At 43.2% G+C, this 16,124-nt stretch overlaps 1 protein-coding gene across 1 annotated transcript in view; it reads right to left on the bottom strand.

Annotated features, from left to right (window-relative positions):
• The window catches only part of grik4 (glutamate receptor, ionotropic, kainate 4), a 252,268-nt gene that overhangs the window by 1,941 nt on the left and 234,203 nt on the right, over positions 1-16,124 (bottom strand). The window contains exons 14-19 of the mRNA XM_030744322.1: positions 4,359-4,468; positions 3,177-3,350; positions 2,653-2,818; positions 1,723-1,948; positions 701-829; positions 502-620 (exon numbers count right to left, since the gene is read on the bottom strand). Coding sequence (XP_030600182.1) covers positions 502-620; positions 701-829; positions 1,723-1,948; positions 2,653-2,818; positions 3,177-3,350; positions 4,359-4,468 — 924 coding nt within the window. The remainder of the gene's footprint in view (positions 1-501; positions 621-700; positions 830-1,722; positions 1,949-2,652; positions 2,819-3,176; positions 3,351-4,358; positions 4,469-16,124) is intronic.

The raw sequence follows: 16,124 nt of genomic DNA, 5'->3' as shown, positions 1-16,124 counted from the left end.
GTTTTGTTCGATGCTGTAAAGAATTTGAATAACCAACACTGTGTTCAACAAAGTTGTACTGATTCTTGGTCCTGACATTTCCAGAAAACTTTTTTTTTTTTTTTTACTTGCTGGCGCCCTTGCTTGAAGTCCATTATTAATACAAAGGTTTAGTTGACTGCCACAACTAGTCCACTACTGTCCATATTTCAACCACTGACAGAGAGAATGGCATTTAGTATATTTTAAATAAAAGGTCACTAGATTAAGGCTAAGATAAAGATTTGCAGCACCCTGTAAAAATGATGTCACTGAAACAAGATCTGTGTATTCTATGTAATATATGTATGGTGAGAATGGATACTATGTTTAAAAAAAATACGAGGTATTGCTTTGGTTTGTGCTTATAACTTCCTGTCAAAGCTGCGCACTGTGGAAAAGCCTAGCAGCTCCGCGAGGGGGAAGGTGCCAGGGAGGGGAGAGGGAGACAAAGCAGATGCAGGTTAGATAGCCCTCTCTCACCTCATTTCCCGGTGCCTGCCTTAACATCCAGACAAACTCCAGCACTGCCATGAAGATCGCCACCAGCAGGCCACACACCAGCACCACAAAGATGCCGCCTATGTTCTCCATACCAAGACCTGGGATCAGGAAGGATAAATGATAAGCATTTTCCGTAGCTGATGATCAATCAAGGTGTGGATCAACTGCAGAGACAAACCTTTAGCACGGTGGTCCTCCTCTTTTGGACACTTGCCACCATCCCACCACTTCCTCTTTAGGATCTCCAAACGATTGTCCTCTTGCAGTTTGAGGATGGCTAGGTCGAACTCGTCACGGTACACTGACCCTGAAGGGAAGAGAAAAGCAAACGTGCAAAAAGTTGCTCCAATGTAAAACTGCGCTGCCACACAAAAACAAGGCGTGACGTTTTCATGACGTCTCCTTCCTCCGGTTTGTTGCGGCCAACGTGAGATGGTGTCGCTTCTTCACACTTTGCTCAAACAAAAAAAAAAACCAAAAAGAAAAAAAAAGAAGATTTCAAATCTAAGATTAAAGAGCTTACAATGATCTTCCAATGCTGTACAGGTCACAGCACCGTCATCCACTAAAAAGACGGCTTATCTATCCTTCAAACATCAAAGGAATGGAAATTAATCTTGTTTACTTTAAGGTGTGTTTGACTCAACCTGAGATCAAAGTGTAAGTAAAACCGTGTGTTTATACTCTCAGAGCAGCAAGCGGGAGTCGTACAGAAACAGTTTCACATTTCACAGGAACAATATTTCAAATTCCCTCGCTCGTGTCCTCACTTCTCCCATCACAGCATGGCAACAGCTGCTCTGTTAAAGTCTAAGGCATTAAGTCTCTCTTAGTTTCTCCCTTTTTGCATCATTTTGCCCCATGATAGCAGCTAATGGTTTGGCTTTGCTGAGGCTTTCCTTTTTTATTCAACTCTCCAATGTGACGTTTATGGCGTATCCTCCAACTAATGCCTCTGCTCTTCATTCCCCTTCTTAGCTTCACTAAGAAGGGGAATGAATTATACAGTACATTTAAGTGAAACCATCAGCTCTGTCCTCTGTTGACTTCGTCTTGCACTGGACTTCCTCTCCCCTGCACTTCTCCATTAAACTGGCTTCTGTCTCTTCAACAGCTTGACTAAGTTTCCCTTTTTCCTCATCTGTCACTTTTAAGTCTCCTTGCTATCCTCTGATTTTCCACACTTTGTTCTCCACTCACCCAACGGCATGCCGATACCATAGCCCTTAGTGTCCAGCAGTCCTCCAATCTGAGTCAGGTTGCAGTTCCTCTGGCGGTAGTACTCATTCATTGTGCTCTCCAGCAAGTAGGCATAGTTAGAGTTGAGGACACGGGCAATCCCCTCCTCTGTGCTCTTCACAAACACACTGGGCTGCTTTGATTGCATGAAGTTCCACATACGCTGGTACGTCTGGTAGCGGGAGTTCTGCGCAGTGGAGGGAGAAGAGATAAGATCAGAAGAAATAGGCACAGAGAGTCGGAGACGGTTAACAAAAGCATCTCCGCTTTTGCTGGGCTGGGGTGGTTTGTTTTACTTTGTTTGACCGATGGACTGTTAAATCTGAGCTTTTTTTTTTTTCTTCATTAGCACACCTCTTTCCCCATTTGAGAAACTTCAGAACAGAAACTTCACTTAACATCTCCACCTGTCTTTTACTTTCTCTTAGCCTGTCTTCCCTGAGTTATTTAAGGTCCAGTGGACTTGAAAGCGCCAAGGAATACAAGGCTAATCTCTCTCTTCCCTTCGCCCAGTATCATCCTTCACTGTCTCTCTCTCCTCTAACACCCTCTTTTTCTGCTGCTCAGTGTCTTTCTCTTTTTCTCACTGAGGTCAAATCTCAAAAGATGAAAGAGGATAGTGTGGGACCTGGACGGTGCCCCATCTCCCTGAGGAGAGGGATATTGAATGGTTGTGGCAAAAAAGAGACAGGAAACAGATAAAACCTATGGTTAGAAGAGGAAGACATAAAGGACAGGAGGGTGATGAAGAGGATAACTGATAACTGATCACAGATGACCCATTGACTGCCACGTGCTCCGAGGTGAACCTGCGCTTAGATATGTATGTGTGACCGAAGGTTTAGGTGAATAAACAATATGCCACACACAGTGATGTGTGTAACCTCTAACCTGGAAGAATGTCATCGTGGATCCTCCGTGCATGGTGCCGTACTCTATCGCCGTCTGATCTGCCAGATCGTCTACTGACTCTATTGGTACCTCCATCCTCTGCACTGTTAGGAAGGCAGCCAGGTTGGCGGTGTAGGAGGAAATGATGATTAATGTGAAGGCCCACCTGTGTAGGAAAGGCAGCGGACAAGAACATATGTATTCACCCGCAAATGTATGTAAATGGGCAGGCTGACATATGAAGATAAATTATCTGGGTGGAGGCGTAGGAGGATTAAAATAACTTCGCACCTGAGAGGAGAAGACATGACAGGATGTTCAGTGGATGATATGGCAGATGGATTAATGGGTGGATAAAGTTTTAGCTGGAAAGGCAGACATACACAAGCGATGTCTCATGTACACACACGCACAATGTCACCCTGGAAATCTGGAATTGCGCTTCAAGAACACGTTACTGATGAATTGCACTTCACAGTGGAGAAATATGCGCATTGCATTGTGCCTCTGTAGCGAATACTAACCACACTCCGCTCACACAACGTGTGGACAGAGCTCTGGGAGCAATGGTGGATCCTTGCTGCATGAAGCCTCCAACAGGGAACCAGAAGCTGTTGCCAAGTGAGTACTGGTTGATCAGCAGGCTACAGCGTCCCTTTAAACAAGGGTGGGGATTGTACCACTCATAAGGTGTCAGCCTGGGGAGAAAGAAACATTTGTGTTAGACAGCAGAAACAGTCAACAGGGATATAGAAAGCAAGAGTGGGAATGACAGATTATGTATTCCGATAAGAGCAAAACTCAAGAGACAATGAAGTGAGAGGAATGGAGATAGAAAGAGGGATGAAGGATGAGGAAAAAAAACAATTCAGTCAAGTGAGCACAAAGTCACCTTGGCTCTGCAGAGGGAGAACCAACCTGTGCTTCACTGCTGCCTACTTAAACTGTGAGGATGCAGGCAGGCAGGGTAATTGGGGTGCTCAAATGTGGCTGTATGAATCTACAGTTCTGTGACAACGCTGTCATGTAATCGGTTGCGCCAAGAATTTCCTTCTGAATCACAAATAACTACAAAAAAAAAGTTAGAAGTAAAAACTTTAAATGACCCAGACATTTAACATATTTCCCACTTTGATCACAGGGGGAAACTTCTTAGTAAACACCTTGAAAATTGAGTGCACATATAATTATCTCCAAAACTGCTGTGATCAAACCACCTCACTCAAAATTTATAAATGATTTTCATATTACACCCCAGACCACCCGCAGAGCTATCTTTAGAAACCTGGTATATTTGTAGATCTAGGTACTTTTAATTTGATTCTGTAAGGTGCTGCAGAATTCAATTAGAATTTTCTTGCATTAAAGTGGCTTCATTGCATAACAGTGTAACTTAGTAATATTTCCACTGTAAAGGAAATTGTGATTTTAAGCAGCAGTTGTGGCAGTTCCATCCCTGACCAGCAGGTGGCAATGTGATGCTGGAGACCCACCACTGCTAGGAGAACATCTCTTTCTCTGTGATGTTGAAGATCAACCACAGAGGCTGAAGAGAAGCGAGAGAACAGGCACCTGTTTCCTCCTCCGTATATCGCCCAAAGAAACCTTTTTTGTGCTTTTACTCTCTGTACCCAGTCCATTTGTTTGCCTCTTTCTTCTTCTCTCTCTTATCTGTACAGACTGTATTTTACGGTTGAGCTCCTTACCTGGCTACCAGAAAGAGAATGCAGCTGACAGCCAAGTAGGCCAGAAGCATGAAGAGCCAAACACCCGGTGAGAAGGGATCCAGGAAGGAGAAGTAGCCTGGCCTACGTCCCTGAAAGACAACACGCACACAGTGACTAGTCTCCACAGAGCGAGAAACCATTTGAAATATATCCATATAAGTCAGCTCCGAATGGGCTCCTGTTAAAAACACATAAACCTGACAAAATGTGACATAATCTAAATAAGGAAACATTTAAAATTAAAGTGTTGCTGAATTTCTGTGCTGTTTCCCTTTCCCCAGTCCAATTTGGTCTGTGTTGACCAACATTCACTGGTGCCTGTGTAATTTGGAGAAGATGGAAGAGGTGACTGTGACCGCAAATAAACGGATTTTCATGTGATAAGCGTAGATTTTTTTCCTGTCCTAAACTGATAGCACTTTAATTATATGAATCTCATTTGCATGTAAACACTCAGATCAGCACTGTATGAAAGCGCAAACTCAGTCTCCCATGAATTGTCAATAGAGTGGCAAGGGCCTCCTGAGACCCAGCAATGCATTTTTGTCCTCTGTGGAGTACATAGGTTTTTTGTTCATAACTCTGAAACTATACATGCCACTGTTGTTAAATCCTGTTGGTCCTTAGAGAGGACATCCTGGGCTTTCCAATGATATGACATGTGTGGGGGTGGGGCTTTCTGGAATTTTCTTTCTGATTCTTCACAATGGCTGCCATCCCTGTGAGCACATTTTATCGAAAGAAGAAAGGTAAGTATATTATTTTCTAATTATGAGCTTTGTGAGTTTAATATTCAGATTGCTTCTAGTAAATGAACATCTAAGGAATAGTTAGGTGGATTTTCAGAGCAGTTTAATTATTTGTTGGGATAAAACATAACCTGTTTATGTGTGTCCTCCATAGAGGACATCAGGATTTGCTTTTTATTTTTTAACCTGTTTTAATAGAAATCAGCTCACTGACTGAGGCAGAGAAAATCCTAAACAGGATTATTGATGGAGACTCAGACATAGATTTGTCAGATGAGGAGGACCAAGAGGGACAGATTGACGGTGATTTTGAGGTCGGGAGTTCAGAGGATGAGGCATCAAGTGAGGAAGAGGAGAGTGAAGTTGAGGATGCACGGGCCCGTCGCCCACTTTGGACCAAAACTAACACGTAGGCTTCTGAGACAAGAGTAGATAAGCTTAGACAGATAAGAGTATTTTTTTGGATGAACTATCACTTTTAGAGGGACATAATTATTTAATGTATTTGTCTGTCTCTTAAGATTCCTGCCTGTGCTGGAAGACTCCGGAGAGGTTGTCTGTACTGCCCCAAACCGTGTAGACTGGCCACCATCAAAATACTTTGAGCAGTACATTGACAACAAAGTTTTTGAGGACATGTCCTTTTGCACAAACCAGAGACAGATTCAGGTGTCAGGCTCAAGTCTGAATACAACACCTGAGGAGATTAAGACCTGGTTTGGAGTCTCAGTGTACATGGCATGCCTTGGTTACCCAAAAATCAAAATGTATTGGGCCAAAAAAACAAGAGTGCCAATAGTTGCTGAGTCGATGACAAGGGATCGCTTTTTCAAGATCAGATGTTCTTTGAAAATCACTAATGATCTTGATGTAACTGAAGAAGAGAGGAAGCTCAATATGCTTTGGAGAGTCAGTCCACTTTTGAAGAAGGTGCAACAAGGTTGCCTAAACCTACCCAGGCCAGGAAATGTTTCCATTGATGAACAAATGATTCCCTTTACTGGTCGATGTCCAGTCCGTCAATTCGTTCCTGGCAAGCCAAATCCAACCAGATTGAAGGTGTTTGTTCTCGCTACTCCAACTGGAATTGTATTGGATTTTGAAGTCTACCAAGGAAAAAACACCTTTGTCGGCAGAGACACAGGACTTGGAATAGGAGCAAATGCAGTTCTTCGGTTGACTGAGTCCATTCCCAGGGGAACTCACCTGTACTTTGACAGGTATAAACGTCAATTGTGGTGCTGTTGATGATGATTCTCTGTAAACAAATGACACTTATTTTTTATTTTTTGTGTTTGTGTCTGTCTGTCTAGGTATTTCACCTCAATAAAACTACTGGATAAATTGCTAGAAATGGGTCTGCCTGCAAGTGGAACATTGATGAAAATAGACTCCCAAAGGATTGTAACATTACATCTGATAAAGAGTTGTTGAACAAGGAAGAGGCTCCTCTGTAATGGTGACAAGGAAACATCCTGAGCTGGCTGTGACAAAATGGGTTGACAATAAACCTGTACTCATGGCATCAACAGTGCATGGAATAGAGCCCCAGGATACCCGGACCAGATGGTCACTGAAAGACAAAAGGCATGTTCAAGTGTCCAGACCTGCAGTGGTGGCAGAGTACAACACCAACATGGGTGGGGTTGATATGTGTGATAGAATGCTTAGTTTTTATAGAATGGCTAACCGCACAAGGAAGTGGACTGTACGCACAATCCTACACTTCTTCGATCTGGCTATCACCAACTCCTGGTTACAGTATAAGGAAGACAGCCAAGCTTTGGCACGACCTATGAAGAAAACTCTCCAATACCATGACTTCAAACTGCTCTTAGGTGAGGAACTGATTGCCCAGGGGCAGTCAGGCCAACCTAATCCAATTGAATCTGATGCGTCGAATGATGAGGAGTACGTTCCATCACAGAAGAGAAGGAGGCCCCAGCCAGATAAGGAAGTGAGAAAGTATGGAGCTGTCCATTTGCCACAGATGATGGACAATCCTAATAGTTCCAGGTGCAGAGCAGAAGGGTGCACTGGAAAAACCTACATAAAGTGCATCAAATGCAACATGTACCTCTGCATCTCAAAGAAGAAGAACTGCTTTATGGACTACCACAAACCAAAACAGAACTAACACACCTGATTAAACTACACTAATCAGCTTGCTTTTGATAAGCTGAATGAGGTCCCTGGAAATCTGAACCACTGGCTTGAATGGTGTAGCCATTTGAAATTTACAGCACTAAAGATTGTCAGAGTTCAGAGGTAAATGTATGCCTCGAAATGTGTTCATATTTGCCACAAGAGAGTCCCGATGTCCTCTCCAAAGGACATACTCTAAAAATAAATAAAAACATGTTTTGAAATTTTTTCAATTGTAGTGATGTTTTTTCACACCAAAGAGTCATGTAGTGTAAAAAAAATTGAAATTCAAAAACTTTTTTTTCTCTGGGTCTCAGGAGGATAATACAGCATCACTGATAAGAGGTTTTATGTCCCAGATTCCAACACTGAAAAAAATGATAATTCTCACAACTTTCAGCAAACAGTGATACATTATTAGGTCCAGACATATAGAATAATCAGAGGTCAAAATGAATAGAAGACAAAAGCCTCTGTTTTTACTCTCTACAGTGCTGCATGTAGTAGAGAGAGAAAGGTCAAATAATCAGCTAAACCATTACAGCTACATTAAAGAGAAATTCATTTCCATGACCTATAGTTGACTTGCAGTATGACTGGGAGTGCGCAGTGTACGCAGGGGGAAAAAAAGGGAAAGAGATTAATAGCTCTGGCTTGGGACAAAAAGGCTAGTTTTGCCGAAGCAGCTATGGGCTGTTGTATATAAATGTGCACTGGTAACCAGGAGATAACGTGGCTAAAATTAGGTTGGCAGCCAATAGACTGATGGGAATATAGGGGCTAATTCCTAATGTTTCATTATGCAACATTGTCCTCTAAATGCAACCAGCTACTGGTGAACCAGAGTCAGAATGATTGTGCCTGCTTGTTTATATGCATGTTTGTGCCTGCTCATATTTCATGGGCCCACGTTAAGCTTACACCCTGCCTGACCGAATGTCAGCAGGGGAATATTAGCCATTTACACACAAGTGCACGTCCACCATCTGTTAATGACTATGAAATGGAGGTGGTTGTCAGGGCCAGCAGGATGCTTAGATAATGGAGGTGATCAAACAACCAACTGTCCAAGTGTTACGATGAGAGGGACACATTTAGTCATGTAGAAATTCCTCTTTGTCCATTTCTGTGTCAAAGGCACTGCTGTGGAGGCCACCTGAACAAGCCCAAATCGCATTTATGCAAAAATACTCAATTAGGTATTCCTGCTAGACCTCCCGCATGCCAAAACACTGCAGTAATACATTTCTGAGGCCCTCCAAAATTTAATTTGAGGCAAAGAGGTTGAAATTATTTTGGTGGGCATTTGTTATGATAAACGGATCCCCATTCAGAGTTGCGCGGAGATGAAAATTCATTAATGCGTCTGTAATCACTTGCATATTAGCCCGACTGAGTAAAATAGGAGTGGTGCAGAAAGCAGGAGAGGAGAGAGAGTTGCAGAATCATTTTTAGCAAGATTCAAATCAGCCTGCCAGTCATAATGTATGTCAGTCCATCTATGGAGTGTAATTGCTTATGATGATGATAGCCGTCTGAAAATAGAACACTACAGTGCTGAAGCACACAATGGCGATTTCAGAGGTAGATTACTGTTGCAAAGTGAACATCACTACCAAGCTGCCTCTGGTTGGCACCGGCATTATTGGAATAACAGCAGTATGTGCTGACATGAGTCCTCCTGTTTGCTGGTCCCGTTTGATGCATGCTGAACCAGCGCTTTGTGAACTGCTGGCCCTGCTTGTCCACATGTTAAGTTTTCACCAAGGTGCTATTATTAAGATGAAGCTTACTGCAGAGACATGGGACTCCAGTGCTAACAGATGGCGGAGAAGTGAAGGTGCAGGAGAGCAACTCAGAAAAAGAGACGGAGAGGAAAGGTAGGAAGGAGACAAAGATTGCAGGACAACAGGAAAACAGTGGGAGGTGTGCTGCTTACAAAGCTTGACTTTGGTGCTTTTATGTATTGGCTTGGAGACTAAGACACAAAAGCACTTTTTTAAGACTAGAAACTGAAAACAATTCATAGTTGGAGTAGACAAATTAATGAGCACACACAGATTCAGATAGGCTAAATGGAAACTGCATGAATTGTTGTAATGTGTGTGTAATGTTGTATATGTGCATACTTCCAAAGATAGGATAGTTTCTCTAGATTTTCTTTCAGTATTAGTAAAAATTTAGATCAAAGTAAGCACTAGAAAGAGCAGCTTAGTGAAACTCTGTTTAATGATGATCTCGTGACGTGGAGAGAAACACGATGTCCGATCAGTCGACTGGAAACTCACGCAGCTCTGCAGTGTTTATAACACCTTTCAGCTCGGTGCTTTCATTTTACTACGTGGCGACTTTACTGTTTTTGGTTTGCTCTCACCTGCGCTTAACTACCTTATGTTCCACTCTGCTCCTGTTCTGATAAATACAATCTCACTATAATAGCAGAGCGTTTAGCAGCTATTTAGCCACATTTCACCAGAGGAGCTGGTGTGGACCAAAAACAGGGTAAAGCAATGAATACTGGACTTAAATTTGACAAATTGCTGGAAAGGGGAAACCCAAGCGAATGCTAATGTTACTCCGGACCTGTCGGATGAGTAAAATGGGCAGCTGTTTGCCAACATATTGGATATACCCACCTTTATGAAATATTTAATATGTAAATGCTCGCTGTGCTGCCAAAAGAAATCAATCGAGACAGGCTCAAAATTGCTTTGCCACAAACTCCTGCGTGAACCACTAAACAAGTTGCCTCATAAAAGCAGGGTGGCTCGCTGTTTCCACTGATGTAAGGAAATTATAAAACAGTACATACACCCTTCACACTGATTTACATCTGCTTCATTCATTTATTTCTAAATACTTATACATGCAAATACTGAATTTATTTAGTAATTCAATATTTCTCAGTGACTCACATGTTGACTTTGTTGATTAAAGAAACCACAAGTACCTCCCGGTCTTTCATTGTGATCTCATTTGGTTGGTCCACTCACTCTTTATTTTGGAAGATGGGTCTGTGTGTGCATGACAGACTGTCAGCACCGTGTGTTTGTGTGTGTGTCTGTGTTTCAAATCTTGTCAGCAGCTGTCTAAGCTGTCAGTCATCCACAGCAGGGCAGATACAGTACGTGCTTGGGCAACTGCACAGGGAGCACCACCACTCAGCAGCGAAAAGCACACTGCCTTCTGGCTCAGGGAAGCACAGCTGGCTGATCCAGTAGTTACTGTTAAATAGATGATATACACACACTGGATACTTTCTGAGGTAGAACTTGCTAGTAACCAGGTTGGACCTCCTTTTGCCTGCAGAACTGCCTAATTCTTCATGGCAGAGATTCAATAAGATACCTGAAACATTTTGCTCCATAGTGACATAATAGCATCACACCAGTCAGCTGCAGATCCATGATGTGAATCTCCTGTTTCCATCACAACCCAAAGGTATTGGATTGAGATCTGGTGAATGTGGAGGCCATCCGAGTACAGTGAAACTCATTGTTGTGTTCAAGAAACCAGTTACTCAGCTGGGCCCGTGGTGTTTAAACCATGAGTTGGTACTAAGGGGCCCAAAGTGTGCCAAGACAATATCCCCCCACACCACTAAACCACCAGCAGTCTGAAACTGTCGATACAAGGCAGGGAATGTTTTTCATGCTGTTACACCAAATTTTGACCCCACCATCTGAATATTGCAGCAGAAATTAATACTCATCAGGACCAAGTAACTTTTTTCCAAGTTGTCCAGTTTTTGGTGAGCCCGTGCAACTTGTAACCTCAATTTCCTGTTCTTAGCTGACAGGAGTGGCAGTCAGTGTGCTCTTCTGCTGCTGTAGCCCATCTGCTCCAAGGTTCAATGTGTTTGTGCATTCAGAGATGCTCTTCTGCAGGCCTTGGTTGTAACGGAGTGGTTATTTGAGTTACTGTACAATCTCCTCTAGCCTCTGAAATCAACAAGGCATTTTCACCTAGAGAACTGCCACTCACTTGGATATTTTCTATTTTTCAGGACCATTCTCTGTAAATCCTAGAGATGGTTGTGTGGGAAAATCCAGTAGATCAACAGTTTCCTGAATACTCAGAACCAGCCTGTCAGGCAGCAACAACCATGCCACATTCAAAGTCACTTAAAATCACCTTTTTATCCCCATTTTGCTACTTCGTTGCTGCCACATGACTGGCTGATAAGATATTTGCGTTAATAAGCAGTTGAATGGGTGTACCTCACAAAGTGGCCAGCGAGTGTACATTGGTTAAAGACTCCAAACTAGAAATACCAAAGTACATTTACTGGATGAGTGTCTCTTACAAAATACACATTTGCTGCCATATTTGAATTATTTTTTATCAGATTCAGGGGTTATCATTTTATAGAGGTTTTATAACAATGTGTTAAGATGATATATAAGGCATGCGGCAAATCACAGGAAGTAAAAGAACGCACTGTGACACAGAGGGCCAAACACCTTTTAAAACCTTTGCTTTTTATGAGTACATCTCAACCAAACTAAAACAGTTGAAAAAAATTTGACACAATGCTGTTAAAAATGGCTGTATGTCCCTTTTTCATCTCACACCATCACAACTTTTTTTCCCTTGCACTGCCCTTGTTCTCTCTCAACTTCCAACTGTCCCCCCCCCCCCCCCCCCCCCCCCCCCCCCCCCCCCCCCCCCCCCCCCCCCCCCCCCCCCCCCCCCCCCCCCCCCCCCCCCCCCCCCCCCCCCCCCCCCCCCCTCCCCCCCCCCCCCCCCCCCCCCCCCCCCCTCCCCCCCCCCCCCCCCCATCTTTCCTGCTTCTCCCTCTCTCTGTTTACTCTCGGGGGACTGCCTTACCTGCCCGGAGGGTGGCAAAAGAAGCTGCTGAGGTTTATCCAGTTGAAGATTTTCACCTAGTCATCTTTCCTCTTGTATTCATACCACACTGTTGCCCCCTGAGGCTTCCTGCTGATGAACACTGACTCACCGAAGGAGACTTTCCCATTGTCATTTCAACTCTCACACCTCTCGCCGCTCACTTTTCATGCTCTCATTTCTCCATCTTCCCTCCCTGCCCTTCTACCTATTTTCTTGCTTATTCTCTTTTCTGTTGCCTTTATTCCTGTCCCTCCCCGTTGGTCTCGCATGTACTGTCGTTTTTTTTTTTTTCCCCAGGCTCTTTGATAGTGTGTGCATTCCTAATTGTGTCAGAGCAGATGCTGTCAGTTGTTACGGCCGTTGACATGGCGCAGGGGCAATCTGTGGAGAGCAGTTGATTTGGCCGAGGTCACAGGGTCGATTCATAACAAATCCTACTGCCTCTTGGGCTCACCAAGTTGTTGGCTTATGTCTGGGTGAATTGCACAGAAGGCACAAATGTGCTTTATTTTCTATTGGCTATGTGTGAAACTCTTCTCGCATAACTCAAAAACACATCACTCCATTATTAGGATGACTTTCAAAATAACCTCGCAAAATGTACATTACTGTGCTAAAGTCTTGAGCCACACCGATCATTATGACTACTGACAAGTGAAGTGAATAACACCGATTATCTCTTCATCATAGCACTTTATGTCTTTATGTCTTAGAAGCAGGAAAAATGGGCAAGTGTAAGGATTCAGCGAGTTTGATGAGGGCCAAATTGCGATGGCTAGGCAACTGGATCAGAGTGCTCCAAACTTGCAGGTCTTGTGGGGAGTTCCTGGTCTGCAGTGGTCAGTATCTATCAAAAGTGGTCCTAGGAAGGAACAGTGGTGACCTAGCGACAGGGTCATGGGTGGCCAACGGCTCATTGATGCACGTGGGGAGTGAAGGCTGGCCTGTGTGGTCCCAATCCAAAAGATGAGCTGCTGTAGCTCAAGTTGTAGAAAAGTTAATGCTGGTTTCCTATAGAAAGGTGTCAGAATACACAGTGCATCACAGTTTCCCTGCATATAGGGCTGAATAGCTGCACATCAGTCAGGGTGCCCGTGCTGACCTGCCGAAAGTGCCAAGAATGGGCACATGAGCATTAGAACTGGACCACGGAGCACGGGAAGAAGTTGGCCTGGTTCTGATGAATCACATTTTTGTTTAATCACGTGGATGGCTCTGTGTGTGTGTGTGGTGTGTGTGGGTGTGTGTGGTGTGTGTCGCTTACCTGGGGCACACCTGGCACCAGCATGCACTATGGAAGAAGGAAAACCAGCAACGGCAGTGTGATGCTTTGGGCAATATTCTGCTGGGAAACCTTGGGGGACTGACAAAGTTCCACTGTGTTTTTCCCTATTTAGGTCATGTTCAAGAAACCAGTGTGAGATCATCTGAGATTCGTGACATGGCACATTTAGCCCACGGTATGGGTACACTGTGGCCACAAAGGAATGGACCTGGTCAGCAGCAATGCTCAGTTTGTACGAAGGGGCCTGAAGTATGCCAAAAAAAAATAAATAAAAAAATCCCCCACACCATCACACCACCAGCAGCCTGAAATGTTTGATATAAGACAGGATCGATCCATGCTTTCAGGTTGTTTCCTTCAAATTCTGACCCTAACATCTGAAGTTGTAGCAGAAATCGGGACTCAGCAGACCAGGTAATGTTTTCCAATTTTCAATTGTACCAGTTTTGGGGACGGTGTGAACTGTAGCTTCAGTTTCCTCTCGTTAGCTGACAGGAGTGGTCTTCTGCTGCTGTAGCCTATTCTGCTGCTCAGCTTTAAACTTCAGCAGGTGTCTTGACCATGTCTATATGCCTAAATGCATGTAGTTGCTGCCACATGTTTGCAGAGGTGGGAAGTAACGAGTACAAATACTTCGTTACTGTACTTAAGTAGATTTTTCAGGTATCTGTACTTTACTTAAGTATTTATTTTTCTGACTACTTTTTACTTTACTCCCTACATTTTTACACAAGTATCTGTACTTTCTACTTCTTACATTTTCAAACAGACTCGTTTAATTTTTTAACGTCAGAGAGAAGTTTTGCATTTCCGGTCAGCGCCGCCGTCAAACAATCAAACGATCTGAAGCCTAAACGGAGGAATAATAACATATAAGAGACAATCGTACTGGCGTATCCTCCATCATCGGGGCTTATCTCGTACAAAGGGATTAAATACGCAAAACCCATATAATTAACGTCTCATTTATAGCGCTATAATCAGGGGTTACAGCGGGCCGGACCGAGTCCGTAAGTTGCGCTGCGGCACATAAACAGCTTAGCTAGCGCTACTGAAGAGGAGCGAGCATGAAGGGAGTAACGTGTGGCAGGTAAATGCAACGTTTTCTAAATGCTCAACAAATATCAGCAAACACACAAAGTGTGTGCAGTTTGTTACACAGTGTGTCTACTAGCTAAAAGAAGAGCTGCTGTATTTCAGGGAGAGCAAGAGAGAGAAGTTCACTCAGAGATGGAGAAAGAGGACATGAGAGGAAGAAGAGAGGTTAGAATTAAAGGTAAGGACTGGAACATAAACTGAAGTATGCTGACTTTGTGTAATTCAAAGATTCTATGAAATACTGCAGTTTAGGTTAGCTTGTTGTACTGTATTTACAGTAAAGCTCTGTGTTGGACTGGAGCACAGTGTTTTGTGTTCATGGTCAGAGTTACAGGTTACATCAGTGCAGCAGAGATGAGTTTGAATCAAAGCTGCTGATGCTGAGATTCATTCACTGAGTCCAAACATTTCTACAGCCTGTATGCTGTCAGTGTAGGGGATGGAGATCAGCTCAGATAGCTGTGAAATACTGGGTTACATCTTTGTGGAGTTCAGTTCATCCACACAGAGCAGTAAACCTCAGAGCAGCAGCAGCAGGTCAGCTGATCACAGCCTGCACACCAACATCATTTACTGGAGCTCACAATAGAAAGCTGTGATTCTTCTCCCCATGCAGAGCCACTACAGCTGATCTTAGGGTTCCTCCACCTTCTGAATCCCACTGTAACCCCTGAGTATCCTCATGTTGGTGTTTAGGTGGAGGCACAGTCACCCTCTACTATGGAGGACACAGAGAACAGAGCTGTGTTTAAATTCCCTTTCACAGTTTGTGTCCTATAACAGATTCAAGCTGAGTGCATTCATTAGGATTAAAATTTAGATTGGAGTAACGTTTGTATTCTCATGTAATATTATTTTATATTATTACAATAATATATAATGAGGTTCGGTTAGTTTTACACAAAAATAGCAGGTAGAAACATCCTCCAAAGAACTACTTTTACTTTCTTACTTTGAGTACATTTCAGAGCCTGTACTTTTTTACTTTTACTTAAGTAGAGAAGTTGAACCAGTACTTTGACTTTTACTAAAGTATTTTTTAACATAAGTACTTGTACTTCTACTTAAGTACAGAATGTCAGTACTTTTGCCACCTCTGCATGTCTGGCTGATTAGAGCCTGTGTGTTAATGAGCAGTTGCACAGTTGTACCTAACAAAGTGCCTGGTAAGTGTATATGTATGCATGTATACCATTTAAAGATATTGCACAACATGATTTATTATGGAAAAAACAGGATTTGAAAATCACCTTAATTAATATGACTGGTAAGTATTTAAATTCCACGTGTTGCGTCTGTGTTTCTTTGCGCAGGCTTGCATGTGTTTGTGTAGTTTTGTCTGAGGACTTCTGTGGCCAGCGAGTCAATAAAGCTCGTTATACTACGCTCTACCCTCAGGGCAGCTGCTGAATCTGACACAGCTTCTACACACTCCTAATTAACCCCTGTGTCTAATTAAGTGGCACTCTCTTATTCACACACAAACATCTACACATACACTCATATTCTGATATACACAGTCACCGAATTAATGGAAATGGAATTGGCACAGATTTAAAGCAGCTCACAGTGCTGGGATCTTGGAATACAGCATATGGTTATTTTATTGTACAGATG

The sequence above is a fragment of the Archocentrus centrarchus genome, chromosome 13 (genome assembly GCF_007364275.1).
Source record: "Archocentrus centrarchus isolate MPI-CPG fArcCen1 chromosome 13, fArcCen1, whole genome shotgun sequence".
NCBI classification, from domain to species: domain Eukaryota; kingdom Metazoa; phylum Chordata; class Actinopteri; order Cichliformes; family Cichlidae; genus Archocentrus; species Archocentrus centrarchus.
This window is presented reverse-complemented; position numbering and strand designations above follow the sequence as displayed.